Genomic DNA, 14,252 nt, shown 5'->3' with positions numbered 1-14,252 from the left:
TAATAGTCATATTGCTTACCACCAACGTCTTATTTTGATTCGGCGTTTTTTTTGGATGAAGCGGCCCGGACCAACCTTACATGACCACGCTCATGAGACCGGTTCCACCGACAGACATGCAACTTGTTTTGCATAAAGGTGGTTGGCGGGTGTTTGTTTCTCCAACTTTAGTTGAATCGAATTTGACTACGGCCGGTCCTTGTTGAAGGTTAAAACAGCACACTTGACAAAAAATCATTGTGGTTTTGATGCGTAGGTAAGAACGGTTCTTGCTAGAAGCCCGCAGCAGCCATGTAAACTTGCAACAACAAAGTAGAGGACATCTAACTTGTTTTTGCAGGGCATGTTGTAATGTGATATGGTCAAGACATGATTAGATATAAATTGTTGTATGATATGATCATGTTTTGTAAAATTTATCGGCAACTGGCAGGAGCCTTATGGTTGTTGCTTTATTGTATGAAATGCAATCGCCATGTAATTGCTTTACTTTATCACTAAGCGGTAACGATAGTCGTAGAAGCAATAGTTGGCGAGACGACAACAACGCTACGATGGAGATCAAGGTGTCAAGCCAGTGACGATGGAGATCATGACGGTGCTTTGGAAATGGAGATTAAAGGCACAAGATGATGATGGCCATATCATGTCACATATTTTGATTGCATGTGATGTTTATCTTTTATGCATCTTATTTTTCTTAGTACGGCGGTAGCATTATAAGATGATCCCTCACTAAATTTCAAGGTATAAGTGTTCTCCCTGAGTATGCACCGTTGCGACAGTTCGTCGTGCCGAGACACCACGTGATGATCGGGTGTGATAAACTCTACGTTACATACAACGGGTGTAAGACAGTTTTGCATGTGCACAATACTCTAGTTAAAATTGACGAGCCTAGCATATGCAGATATGGCCTCGGAACACTAAGACCGAAAGGTTGAACGTGAATCATATAATAGATATGATCAACATAGATATGTTCACCATTGAAAACTACTCCATCTCACGTGATGATCGGACATGGTTTAGTTGATATGGATCACGTGATCATTTAGATGACTAGAGGGTTGTCTATCTATGTGGGAGTTCCTAAGTAATATGATTAATTGAACTTAAATTTATCATGAACTTAGTCCTGATAGTTTTTGCATATCTATGTTGTTGTAGATCAATGGCCCATGCTACCGTTCACTTGAATTTTAATGCGTTCCTAGAGAAAGCTAAGATGAAAGATGATGGTAGCAACTACACGGACTGGGTCCGTAACTTGAGGATTATCCTCATTGTTGCACAGAAGAATAACGTCCTGGAAGCACCGCTAGGTGCAAGACCCGCTGCAAGAGCAACTCTGGATGTTATGAACGTCTGGCAGACTAAAGCTGATGACTACTCGATAGTTTAGTGTGGCATGCTTTACGGCTTACAATCGGGACTTCAAAGACGTTTTGAACGTCATGGAGCATATGAGATGTTCCAAGAGTTGAAGTTAATATTTCAAGCAAATTCCCGAGTTGAGAGATATGAAGTCTCCAACAAGTTCTATAGCTACAAGATGGAGGAGAACAGTTCTGTCAGTGAACACATACTCAGAATGTCTGGGTACCATAACCACTTGACTCAACTAGGAGTTAATCTTCCTGATGATAGTGTCATTGACAGAGTTCTTCAATCGCTGCCACCAAGCTATAAAGGCTTTGTGATGAACTATAATATGCCAGGGATGAACAAGACGATTCCGGAGCTCTTCGCAATGCTAAAGGCTGTGGAGGTAGAAATCAAGAAGGAGCATCAAGTGTTAATGGTTAACAATACCACTAGTTTCAAGAAAAAGGGCAAAGGGAAGAAGGGGAACTTCAAGAAGAATAGCAAGCAAGTTCCTGCTCCCAGGAAGAAGCCCAAGTCTGGACCTAAGCCTAAAACTGAGTGCTTCTACTACAAAGGGACTGGTCACTGGAAGCGGAACTGCCCCAAGTATTTGGCGGATAAGAAGGATGGCAAAGTGAAAGGTATATTTGATATACAAGTTGTTGATGTGTACCTTACTAATGCTCGTAGTAGCGCCTGGGTATTTGATACTGGTTCTGTTGCTCATATTTGCAACACGAAACAGGGGCTACAGATTAAATGAAGATTGGCTAAGGACGAGGTGACGATGCGCATCAGAAATGGTTCCAAGGTCGATGTGATCACCGTCGGCACGCTACCTCTACATCTACCTTCAGGATTAGTTTTAGAACTGAATAATTGTTATTTGGTGCTCGCGTTGAGCATAAACATTATATCTGGATCTTGTTTGATGCGAGACGGTTATTCATTTAAATCAGAGAATAATGGTTGTTCTACTTGTATGAGTAATATCTTTTATGGTCATGCACCCTTGATGAGTGGTCTATTTTTGTTGAATCTAGATCGTAGTGATACAAATATTCATAATATTGAAGCCAAAAGATGCAAAGTTAATAATGATAGTGCAACTTATTTGTGGCACTCCGTTTAGGTCATACTGGTGTAAAGCGCTTGAAGAAACTCCATGCCGATGGGCTTTTGGAATCACTTGATTATGAATCATTTGATGCTTGCGAACCATGCCTCATGGGAAAGATGATTAAGACTCCATTCTCCGGAACAATGGAGCGAACAACTGACTTATTGGAAATAATACATACTAATGTATGCGGTCCGATGAGTGTTGAAGCTCGTGGCGCGTATCGTTATTTTCTGACCTTCACATATGATTTGAGCAGATATGGGTATGTCTACTTAATGAAACATAAGTCTGAAACATTTGAAAAGTTCAAAGAATTTCAGAGTAAAGTGGAAAATCATCGTAACAAGAAAATAAAGTTTCTACGATCTGATCGTGGAGGTGAATATTTAGGTTACGAGTTTGGTCTTCATTTGAAACAATGTGGAATAGTTTTGCAAGTCACACCACCTGGAACACCACAGCGTAATGGTGTGTCCGAACGTTGTAACCGTACTTTATTAGATATGGTGCAATCTATGATGTCTCTTACCGATTTACCGCTATCGTTTTTGGGTTATGCTTTAGAGACGGCTGCATTCACGTTAAATAGGGCACCATATAAATCCGTTGAGACGACACCGTATGAACTGTGGTTTGGCAAGAAACCTAAGCTATCGTTTCTTAAAATTTGGGGTTGCGATGCTTATGTGAAAAATCTTCAACCTGATAAGCTTGAACCGAAATCGGAGAAATGTGCCTTCATAGGATACCCAAAAGAAACTGTTGGGTACACCTTCTACCATAGATCTGAAGGCAAGATATTCGTTGCTAAGAATGGATCCTTTCTAGAGAAGGAGTTTCTCTTGAAAGAAGTGAGTGGGAGGAAAGTAGAGCTTTATGAGGTAATTGTACCTTCTCTCGAATTGGAAAGTAGTTCATCACAGAAATCAGTTCCAGTGATGCCTACAACAATCAGTGAGGAAGTTAATGATGATGATCATGAAACTTTGGATCAAGTTACTACCGAATCTCGTAGGTCAACCAGAGTAAGGTCCGCACCAAAGTGGTACGGTAATCCTGTTCTGGAAGTCATGTTGCTAGACCATGACGAACCTACGAACTATGAGGAAGCGATGATGAGCCCAGATTCTGTGAAATGGCTTGAGGCCATGAAATCTGAGATGGGATCCACGTATGAGAACAAAGTGTGGACTTTGGTTGACTTGCCCGATGATCGGCAAGCCATAGAGAATAAATGGATCTTCAACAGGAAGACTGACATTGACGGTAATATTACTGTCTACAAAGCTCGACTTGTTGCGAAAGGTTTTCGACAAGTTCAAGGAGTTGACTATGATGCTACCTTCTCACCCGTAGCGATGCTTAAGTCTGTCCAAATCATGTTAGCAATTGCCGCATTTTATGATTATGAAATTTGGCAAATGGATGACAAAACTGCATTCCTTAATGGATTTCTTAAAGAAGAGTTGTATACGATGCAACCAGAAGGTTTTTTCGATCCTAAAGGTGCTAACAAAGTGTGCAAGCTCCAGGGATCCATTTATGGAGTGGTGCAAGCATCTCGGAGTTGGAATATATGCTTTGATAGTGTGATCAAAGCATATGGTTTTATACGGACTTTTGGAGAAGCCTGTATTTACAAGAAAGTGAGTGGGAGCTCTATAGCATTTCTGATATTATATGTGGATGACATATTGCTAATCGGAAATGATACTGAATTTCTGAATAGCATAAAAGGATACTTGGATAAGAATTTTTCAATGAAAGACCTCGATGAAGCTGCTTATATATTGGGCATCAAGATCTATAGAGATAGATCAAGACGCTTAATTGGACTTTCACAAAGCACATACCTTGATAAAGTTTTGAAGAAGTTCAAAATGGATCAGTCAAAGAAAGGGTTATTGCCTGTGTTACAAGGTGTGAAGTTGAGTCAGACTCAATGCCCAACCATTGCAGAAGATAGAGAGAAAATAAAAGGCATTCCCTATGCTTCAACCATATATAGGTTCTATCATGTATGCAATGTTGTGTACCAGACCTGATGTGTGCCTTGCTATAAGTTTAGCAGGGAGGTACCAAAGTAATCCAGGAGTGGATCACTGGACAGCGGTCAAGAACATCCTGAAATACATGAAAATGAATAAGGATATGTTTCTCGTTTATGGAGGTGACAAAGAGCTTGTCATAAATGGTTACGTCGATGCAAGCTTTGACACTAATCCGGATGACTCAAAGTCGCAAACCAGATACATATTTATATTGAATGGTGGAGCTGTAAGTTGGTGCAGTTCCAAGCAGAGCATCGTGGCGGGATCTACGTGTGAAGTGGAGTACATAGTTGCTTCGGAAGCAGCAAATGAATGAGTCTGGATGAAGTTCATATCCGATCTAGGTGTAATACCTAGTGCATCGGGTCCAATGAAAATCTTTTGTGACAATACTGGAGCAATTGCCTTAGCGAAGGAATCCAGATTTCACAAGAGAACAAAACACATCAAGAGACACTTCAATTCCATCCGCCATCAAGTCAAGGAGGGAGACATAGCAATTTGCAAAATACATACGGATCTGAATGTTGCAGACCCGTTGACTAAGGCTCTTCCACGAGCAAAACATGATCAACACCAAGACTCCATGGGTGTTAGAATCATTACTATGTAATCTATATTATTTACTCTAGTGCAAGTGGGAGACGGAAGGAAATATGCCCTAGAGGGAATAATAAAGTTGTTATTTATATTTCCTTATATCATGATAAATGTTTATTATTCATGCTAGAATTGTATTAACTGAAAACTTGATACATGTGTGAATACATAGACAAAACAAAGTGTCCCTAGTATGCCTCTACTTGACTAGCTCGTTAATCAAAGATGGTTAAGTTTCCTAACCATAGACATGTGTTGTCATTTGATGAACGGGATCACATCATTAGGAGAATGATGTGATGGACAAGACCCATCCGTTAGCTTAGCATAATGATCGTTAAGTTTTATTGTTATTGCTTTCTTCATGACTCATACATATTCCTCTCACTATGAGATTATGCAATTCCCGAATACCAGAGGAACACATTGTGTGTTATCAAACGTCACAATGTAACTGGGTGATTATAAAGATGCTCTATAGGTGTCTCCGAAGGTGTTTGTTGGGTTGGCATAGATCAAGATTAGGATTTGTCACTCCGAGTATCGAAGAGGTATCTCTGGGCCCTCTCGGTAATGCACATCACTATAAGCCGTGCAAGCAATGTGACTAATTAGTTAGTTACGGGATGATGCATTATGGAATGAGTAAAGAGACTTGCCAATGACAAGATTAAACTAGGTATGAGGATACTGACGATCGAATCTCGGGCAAGTAACATACCGATGACAAAGGGAATAACGTATGCTGTTATTGCGGTTTGACCGATAAAGATCTTCGTAGAATATGTAGGGACCAATATGAGCATCCAGGTTCCGCTGTTGGTTATTGACTAGAGATGTGTCGCGGTCATGTCTACATAGTTCTCGAACCCATACGGTACGCACGCTTAACGTTCGATGATGATTTGTATTATGAGTTATGTGTTTTGGTGACCGAAGTTTGATTCGGAGTCCCGGATGAGATCACGGACATGACGAGGGGTCTCGAAATGGTCGAGAGGTAAAGATGCATATATTGGAAGGTAGTATTCGAACATCGGAATGGTTTCAAGTGGTTCGGGTATTTTACCGGAGTACCGAGGGGTTACCGGAACCCCCGAGGAAGTATTGGGCCTACATGGGCCTTAGTGGAGAGAGAGGGGAGCCCGCAAGGGGTGGCGTGCGCCCCCCCCTCCAAGGGAGTCCATATAGGACAAGGAGGAGGGGGCTCGGCCCCCTTCCTCTCCCTCTCCCTCCCCTTCCTTTTTCCCTCCGATGAGAAAGGAAAATGGGGGGTGGGTGAATCCTACTAGGAGTGCAGTCCTAGTAGGACTCCCCCCATGGCACGCCCCTCCTGGTCGGCCGCCTCGTCCTCCCCTCCTTTATATACGGGGGCAGAGGGGCACCCCATAGCACATCAATTGTTCTCTTAGCCGTGTGCGGTGCCCCCCTCCATAGTTTACTCCTTCGGTCATAGCGTCATAGTGCTTAGACAAAGCCCTGCGCGGATCACATCACCATCACCGTCACCATGCCGTCGTGTTGACGAAACTCTCCGTGGACCCTCTACTGGATCAAAAGTTCGATGGGCGTCATCAAGCTGAACGTGTGCTGAACTTGGAGGTGTCGTACGTTCAGTACTAGATCGGTTGGATCATGAAGACGTTCGACTACATCAACCGTGTTAACCTAATGCTTCCGCTTTCGTCTACGAGGATGCGTGGGCACACTCCCCCCTCTCCTTGTTATGCATCTCCTAGATAGATCTTGCGTGATCGTAGGATTTTTTTTTGAAATTGCATGCTACGTTCCCCAACACCTCCATGCGGAGGTGACGGCAAAAAAGGGCGGGAATTGGGGTGGAGAGCGGCGTGATGGAAGAGGAGAGAGTTGAGAAAGAGTGATTTTGAAAGCGGAATCAGTGCGGCCAGCTCCAAATGCACGGGCTTCACCTTTGTTTTCGGTGGCTCGGGAGTGTCGGAGTCCTACGTGGTTGGTGTCCGAATTCCCACAAAACCCCCTGGTTCGGTTCCAGTTTGGAGGAAAACGAAAGTCCAAACTGGTCCATGGATGGATGCGGGACTCTTTTGAATGGCTTGCGGTTGCGGGGTCCGCACCGTGCGGTTTGGACAGATGTGGGAGGTTTGAGGGTCCGCACTCGAGTTGGCCTGATACTACATCATGTAGATTAGTTTCGTTGCAACGGCTGATATACACTGATTTTTGTTGAGACCAAATTATCGTTATATCTAACTGAGCGTAATTTAGACGGTAGTTTTCTTGTTGTGGAACCATCCTATTAAGATTTTAATGTCTTGCATTTTTAAATTTATTTTAGACTTTCCGACGATATTTTTGTGTGTGTAAGAAGACGTTTCCATCGAATATGAGATGTCTATGTTGACTTTGTTAATCTTAAAATGATGTGACAACTCAATATCTTGAAAGTGTCCATAGTGATAGAATATGCGTGGATGCGCTCGTAAGATGAATGTACATGTATACGCAACCATATAAAATTATACCGTGTTAGAAAAAAATTACTCCATTCCCCTAACTACAAGTATTTCGATACCGAGGTACTAGTATATAATTTCATGGCATCAACTGTCGGTCACGTTGAAAAAAATGGCATAAATGAACATGCGGGATACCAGGAAACGAATAAAAGAATAGAAGAACATGACGACCATTGTGGTCTTCAAGTCAGGTGATTTTGGGTGGACTTCCGTCCCGGCGCGCACACATCATCCCCCCCGCTCTCTTTCTCTCTCTGTCTCCCTCCGTGTGCCCGGAGATGGCGGGCGGGGGCGAGCTGGTGGTCAGCTTCGGGGAGATGCTGGTGGACTTCGTGCCCACGGTGGCGGGGGTGTCGCTGGCGGAGGCGCCGGCCTTCCTCAAGGCCCCCGGCGGCGCGCCGGCCAACGTCTCCATCGCGGTCGCGCGGCTCGGCGGCGAGGCCGCCTTCGTCGGCAAGCTCGGCGACGACGAGTTCGGCCGGATGCTGGCCGCCATCCTCCGCGACAACGGCGTCGACGACGGCGCCGTCGTCTTCGACGCCGGGGCGCGCACCGCGCTCGCCTTCGTCACGCTGCGCGCCGACGGGGAGCGCGAGTTCATGTTCTACCGCAACCCCAGCGCCGACATGCTCCTCACCGCCGACGAGCTCAACGTCGACGTCATCAAGAGGGTACGCGAGTCACGACTCTCCTTGTTACCGGTTTCTTTGCTTGTGATCTGGGGAACCAACTCGATCCAGTTTCCTGGATCCGGACGCGAGCGCTAGCTAGGTTTCTTGTGCTGCTGATTTGGTGCGCATCAGGTGGAATTTTCTTCGTCATGTTCCTCTTGTTTTTCTAGGTGTCCTTTTCGTTTCGTGCAATTCGGGTGCTGAATCTTCCTTGGCAAATTAGGCGGATCTTGGTCGGATTTTGTTGTGCAGTCCGGTTGGTTGGTACTGTACTTGTTCTTTTACTGGATCTGTCTGATACTTTAACCCGTGTCATGTACAGCAGTAGAAATGTAGAATCCAATGTGAATTATATTTCGTTGTGATGCACGAAATGAGATTTGAGAGGTGTTAGCTGATTTGCTATGTCAGATAAATCTTGTCATGGTTAGTACTAAAACTTTTGAGAAAATGTTTGGACATTTGGTACTACCTCTGTTCCTAAATATAAGAAGTGTTGGCAGTTCACCAAAACTTCTTATATTTGGTACTGTGAAACTGAGACGTAATTTCAGAATTGTGCATGTCAGGTAGTTCGTTCGATATGAACATCTCCAGGACCATAGTCTAATGTCCTCAGCACACCTACGGATGACCAAGTTAACCGATTCATCAGCTCTGTTGAAGATGAGGGCATCGTGGCGTTTCCAAACGTTCCACATGGTAGGGGTGCAGATCGTAACTTGACATAGTCGCCAGAGAAGCAGGTGATCAACATTTTCATCCATGGGGCAGGAGGGTCATGTCGGCTTGGATGTATAGTTCTATGATCGAGAACTACCACATATCAGGTGCTGCTAGACGCTTCAACCGTTCATGGTTAGATTTGTGCTCTGCGTGCAGACTTTATAAGAAAGTGTTCAACTCTAACGATATGATTCTTAAATCTGTCGATTTCTTGCGAAGTTTCTGTACTGCACTGTTCTATTTCGTTGAGGGAAAATGACTCACAACTTATAATCCACCCAGGCTACAGTCTTCCACTATGGATCAATAAGCTTGATTGCTGAGCCTTGCCGGTCGGCACATCTGCGCGCCATGGAGATTGCCAAAGAGGCCGGCGCGCTTCTCTCATATGATCCGAACCCAAGGGAGGCACTGTGGTCATCCCGTGAGGAGGCTCGCACCAAGATCTTGAGTATCTGGGACCAGGCAGACATTGTCAAGGTCAGTGAGTCTGAGGTCGAGTTTTTGACTGGCATCGACTCAGTAGAGGACGATGTTGTCATGAAGCTGTGGCGCCCTACCTTTAAGCTCCTCCTGGTCACTCTTGGAGGTCAAGGCTGCAAGTACTATGCCAGGGTATGCTCTACAAGTTTTTACAATCTATTGTTAGTGCTGGTTGTACTTTGCATGTCAAATCTAAGCTTCACTGGGCTTTGCTTTGTATGCACTCAGGACAAGTATATAATAACTCTTGCACAATTACCATTGAAAATTGAAGACTCATGATGTAACTGAGACTTGAGCTTTGTTGTATTTGACTAGGATTTCTGTGGAGTTGTCCCATCGTACAAAATACAACAAGTTGACACAACAGGTGCTGGTGATGCATTTGTTGGTGCTCTGCTCCGGAAAATTGTCCAGGATCCATCATCACTGCAAGTAAGCTTGCCTACAAACACTTCCTTGAGCATTACTGTACTAGTTTCAATCTAGCTCTGTACAACTCATGCCGTTTTTCGTACCTAGAAGTAGGTGGTTCACTAATTCCATATCTGCTGGTTGCTGCAGAATCAGGAAAAGCTTGAGGAGGCGATTAAATTTGCCAATGCATGTGGAGCAATCACCACCACAAAGAAAGGGGCAATCCCTTCATTGCCCACAGAAATTGAGGTCTTGCAGCTGATGGAGAATGCATAGATGCTTACGATTTCGCTAGCTTCTAATTCTGCAAGTTGTATTGTACGCTGATGGAGAATATTCAGTTGTAGTGGATGATATTTTGTACCAGGCATAAATGGAATCTTGATCCATAAATTCAGCTGGACGGCTCTGTATGATATCTGTTCCATTTCTGAGCTTCTTTCGGATGTGAAACGGAGGGAAGTTATGTTATCTGTAATCCCACAGTGCTGTTGCCGAGGAATATGTGCTGTAGGCTTTCTTATTGGACCCTGATAAATCCTGAACGTTTGGATTTTAGACATGTCATCCTGAACATTTTTTCATGGCAACTTTAGTTGACGCGAGGTGACAAGTTTAGTTGTTAAGACATGGCAACTTTGTCCCAGTTCATTTTATTGTCAAAAAATTGCCATGTTTGCCAACCTCACGGGAACTAAAGTTGCCACGAAAAATGTTCGGGTTGCCATGTTTAAAATCCGAACGTTCGGGATTTATCATTTCTGTTCTTATTTAGTTGATTAATTTTGAAGTGCAACAATGGAACCAGAAAGTTGTAGAGAGCCTTAAAACGGTATGTGAAGCTGTTGTAGCTTAATTTTTTTCATACTCCCTCCGGTCCTTTTTACTCTGCATATTAGGTTTGTCCGAAGTCAATCTCATCCAACTTTGACCAAGTTTATATAAAAAATTATAGACATTCACATAACAACACCAATATCATTAGCTTCATCTTGGAATATATTTTCATATTATATTTATTAGACATTATAGATGTTAATAATTTCTAATATAAATTTGGTCAAACTTATCAAAGTTTGACTTTCGGCAAATCCAATGTGCAGAGTAAAAAGGACCGGAGGGAATACATAAATGTGGTTCCCTTTTTTTTTATTGTGATGATTTTTTGCTTCGTGGGTATTATAGGCGTATTAGAATCTCATGTTGTTTTGGAACCATGCATACCTCTTTCAGGTAGTATTGGTTGCGATGCTATTATTACGTTTTGCTCCGATTTAAACTTATTCATCAATCATCTGGGTCTAGTAGGTAGGAAAGGAAATGAAGCAATGCTAGAAAGCAAGGCATCCTTTCTTTGTGCCGAAGTGAAGTTGACAGTTTAAAGCGTCATAAAGAATAAAAGATTCAATCAAAGTTAACTGGCGACATGCTTGAAACTTGTTAAGAGGAGCCCCGTCGACCTGTTAACCGGATTCTCTATGTCAGCGACCCAAAGTACCGCCGCGGCCACATCAACTAAAGGCGCTACCATGGCAGCCCAAACTGCTGCCATGGTAGCGAAACCAACGGCAACACAAACTGGAGAGCCAAGCCAGCGAGCCCACCAACACATGGACCGGGCCAGACAAGTTGTTACTCCCAGGGCAGGCAGACTACAAGTACCCAGCCAAGACGCAGCGAACGGGCATCCGGGCTTGGATCACGAACGGCAACGGCGGCTTCCTCTTTTCCCTGTCATCTCCTACCTCCTGTACTCTCCCTCCTCCTCAACCTCTTGTAGCTGAGCTTGAACTTCCTGTAATGGAGTAATTCGAGTGATTCGTGAGTGGCTACATAACATCGTGGCATCAGAGCCTCCTTCCACCCTTCCGATTCGTCACAAATTTTTCCGAGTTCGTCCAATTTTTGCCGAATTTTTTTTCTGAGTTCATCAATTTCTTCCACCACCATGCACCTGGAGCTGAAGTCCTACTTGGCCGATTACCACGCACGGACCATGGCGCGCTACGACGCCGTGGACAAGCAGCACGCTCGGATGTTGAAGATCCTCACGGGCGTCTCGACCCCGCAGCTGGCTTGCCCCATGGGCACGGCAGCCGATGGCGGCCTCACCGACGACCCCAGAGCCCCGGCGGTCGTCCACGACGTCTTCTCCACCACCACCCAGGCCCAGGAGACCCCCGCGGTCTCGCATGATGCACCCTCGGTCCGCATCGAGAGGGTGCCCGCCACCTGTTCGACGGAGTGCCTGACCCAGGTCGCCTCCATCGCCAGCGTCGGCGAGGTCCACGACGCTGCCACAGCCGCCCAACTCGAGCCCGTGGATGACCACATCCACCAGGAGGTCGCCTCCGAGATCATCACACCAGTGGCAACCACCACCGAGGTCAACCCCAAGACCAGCGTGCAGGAGCTGGACGACTCGCCACTACCATGCAGCAACAACTCCACCCAAGTAGTGAGCGAGGCGGACCACATCGTCGTTCTCCTTGTTCCCAACAACTTGGCTGCACTAGCGCCGTCCAAGTGCTTGGCAGAATGCTCCGCCTATGTGGGCGACTGGGTGAAACCTCTGACCGCCACCATCGATAGTGTCGACGAGACACATGACACTCCCATCACTGAGCGTCTGCACCCGCCTTCCTTCGAACGACATCAACCATGGAGGTTCAATCACATGGGATCCATCTTCAGGCCTAGCCCGTGGCCATCGTTCGGGCCTCTGTCAGTCACAAGCTACCCGGAAGAGCCATGTTCAAGTATCCATAGTCAATCACATCGAGGTTCCTGCTTTAGTCCTTGGTTAGTTCGGTTGATGTTTAGAGATGTTCACCTGGAGGAGCATGGTAATGGAACTGATTCAGTCAAGCCTTGCACCAGTGGAATTCAACACAAAGTGCGTGAAAGTTTCACTGAAATTGCAAGGCGATGTTCGTTTGATGTTCAGAGATGTTCACCGGGAGATGGTCCAGCAATCGCAAGGGAGTTCGATGTTCCTTTGGAAATCAAAAAAATGGATAAAGGATGCATGGGTTCAAGTGTGGCTGCATATGTATTACCTCTTGAAAGATAAGAACCTGCAAGTATCAGTTTTTCAGAGAATCAAGCATGACTGATTTTCCTGCTGAATTCGAAGTTGAATACGAAGCTGAATATTATGTTCAAAATACAACTCCTGGATTGGTTGGGCGTGAAGATGACTTAAACCTCTGGAACACAGATGGATGCTCAGCAGGCATTGATAGCAACAATACAGTTGTTGTGGCTGATAGCAAATCTGATAAAATATCTGACAGTTGTGAGTTTATTGGTGATTTGAATTCCTCATCTCTTCAGAAGTGCCCTCTGCTTTTATCTGACCCAGAATACCAATCTGCATGTTCCAGGAAAGTGGACACCTTCTTTAAAGATGTTATAGAATTTCTGGATATCATGTCTAAAGCGCCACCAAGAAAAGAAAAGAACTTGTCCGCTCAAGATACTTCAAGTGTTCAGCTGTCAATTGATAACTCTTGCCTGGTGATCCTATTTCTGCCCTGGTGTGCAAAATTTCTGTCAATCAAGCCCTTTCAATTATTGCTGGACAAGGGATACCTAGAGTATCACATAACTCTTGGAGAAATTAATTCAAAATTTTTGCAATCATCGGTTGTTCAGTATGTACAGCCAGCAAACTCGGTTCCAGAATATATGAATTCATGTGCAGCCAGTGCCACTAGTTATTGTTGTCATTGGCATTTCTTCACTCAGTTTAAGAGGTTGTGGGCTCCAAGAACTAAAGAAGAGGTGTTTGGTCAGATGTGGTCCGAACCTTTGTTTCATGCTTTTTGTCACCCCTGGGATGCAAGTGACAAGCAATGGAATTCAGAGGGCCATCATAAACAACATGTCAACCTCTTGGTTGTTTTGGTATATTCGACGGTGGAGCATATTGATAGGCTGTAGTTCCGTTGCAACGCCAAATCGTGCCCTCAAATAGCCAAGATTTTGAATGAGCCGCAAGTGCTTGAGTATGCTCGTTCGGTCGCTTCTGATTTTATTCAAAGCGATTATTTGTGCTATTGCGCTCCCTGTGTTCGTGACCAGCCCAAGGTGAATTCTAGTACATCAACAAGTGCTCTTACCAGCCCACTTGCTCAGCAACAAGACTATAACTTTGGCATTGAGAGTATATTCAAGCTCTTGCCGCACATACTACATCAGACTTCTTGTTCTAAATTCAGTCCTGCTGACCACAACTTGGACAAGCATAATTCAGAGACTGCAAATCGTCGTACCTTTGCTTCGGTCCTACATAACAGCAACAAATTCACTT

The 14,252-nt window shown here is 44.5% G+C and overlaps 1 protein-coding gene across 1 annotated transcript; it reads left to right on the top strand.

The window, feature by feature from the left end:
• The first annotated feature begins 7,837 nt into the window (after positions 1-7,837).
• On the top strand, positions 7,838-10,456 carry LOC119302199 (fructokinase-1-like). The gene is made up of 4 exons (XM_037579230.1): positions 7,838-8,311; positions 9,320-9,652; positions 9,839-9,955; positions 10,085-10,456. The coding sequence occupies exons 1-4, from the start codon at positions 7,919-7,921 to the stop codon at positions 10,211-10,213; spliced, it is 972 nt and encodes a 323-aa protein (XP_037435127.1). The 5' UTR covers positions 7,838-7,918; the 3' UTR covers positions 10,214-10,456.
• The last annotated feature ends 3,796 nt before the right edge of the window (positions 10,457-14,252 follow it).

The sequence above is a fragment of the Triticum dicoccoides genome, chromosome 5A, assembly GCF_002162155.2.
Source record: "Triticum dicoccoides isolate Atlit2015 ecotype Zavitan chromosome 5A, WEW_v2.0, whole genome shotgun sequence".
Classification (NCBI taxonomy): Eukaryota; Viridiplantae; Streptophyta; class Magnoliopsida; order Poales; family Poaceae; genus Triticum; species Triticum dicoccoides.
The sequence above is the reverse complement of the archived record's forward strand: the minus strand, read 5'-3'. Positions and strand labels throughout refer to the sequence as shown.

What these genes read in the sequence shown, in the direction of transcription:
- LOC119302199 (XM_037579230.1), top strand. Translation starts at nt 7,919, where the DNA reads ATGGCGGGCGGGGGCGAGCTGGTGGTCAGCTTCGGGGAGATGCTGGTG. An exon ending in ACGTCGACGTCATCAAGAGG is followed by an intron (nt 8,312 to 9,319) that starts GTACGCGAGTCA and finishes TAATCCACCCAG; the next exon opens with GCTACAGTCTTCCACTATGG. An exon ending in GCTGCAAGTACTATGCCAGG is followed by an intron (nt 9,653 to 9,838) that starts GTATGCTCTACA and finishes GTATTTGACTAG; the next exon opens with GATTTCTGTGGAGTTGTCCC.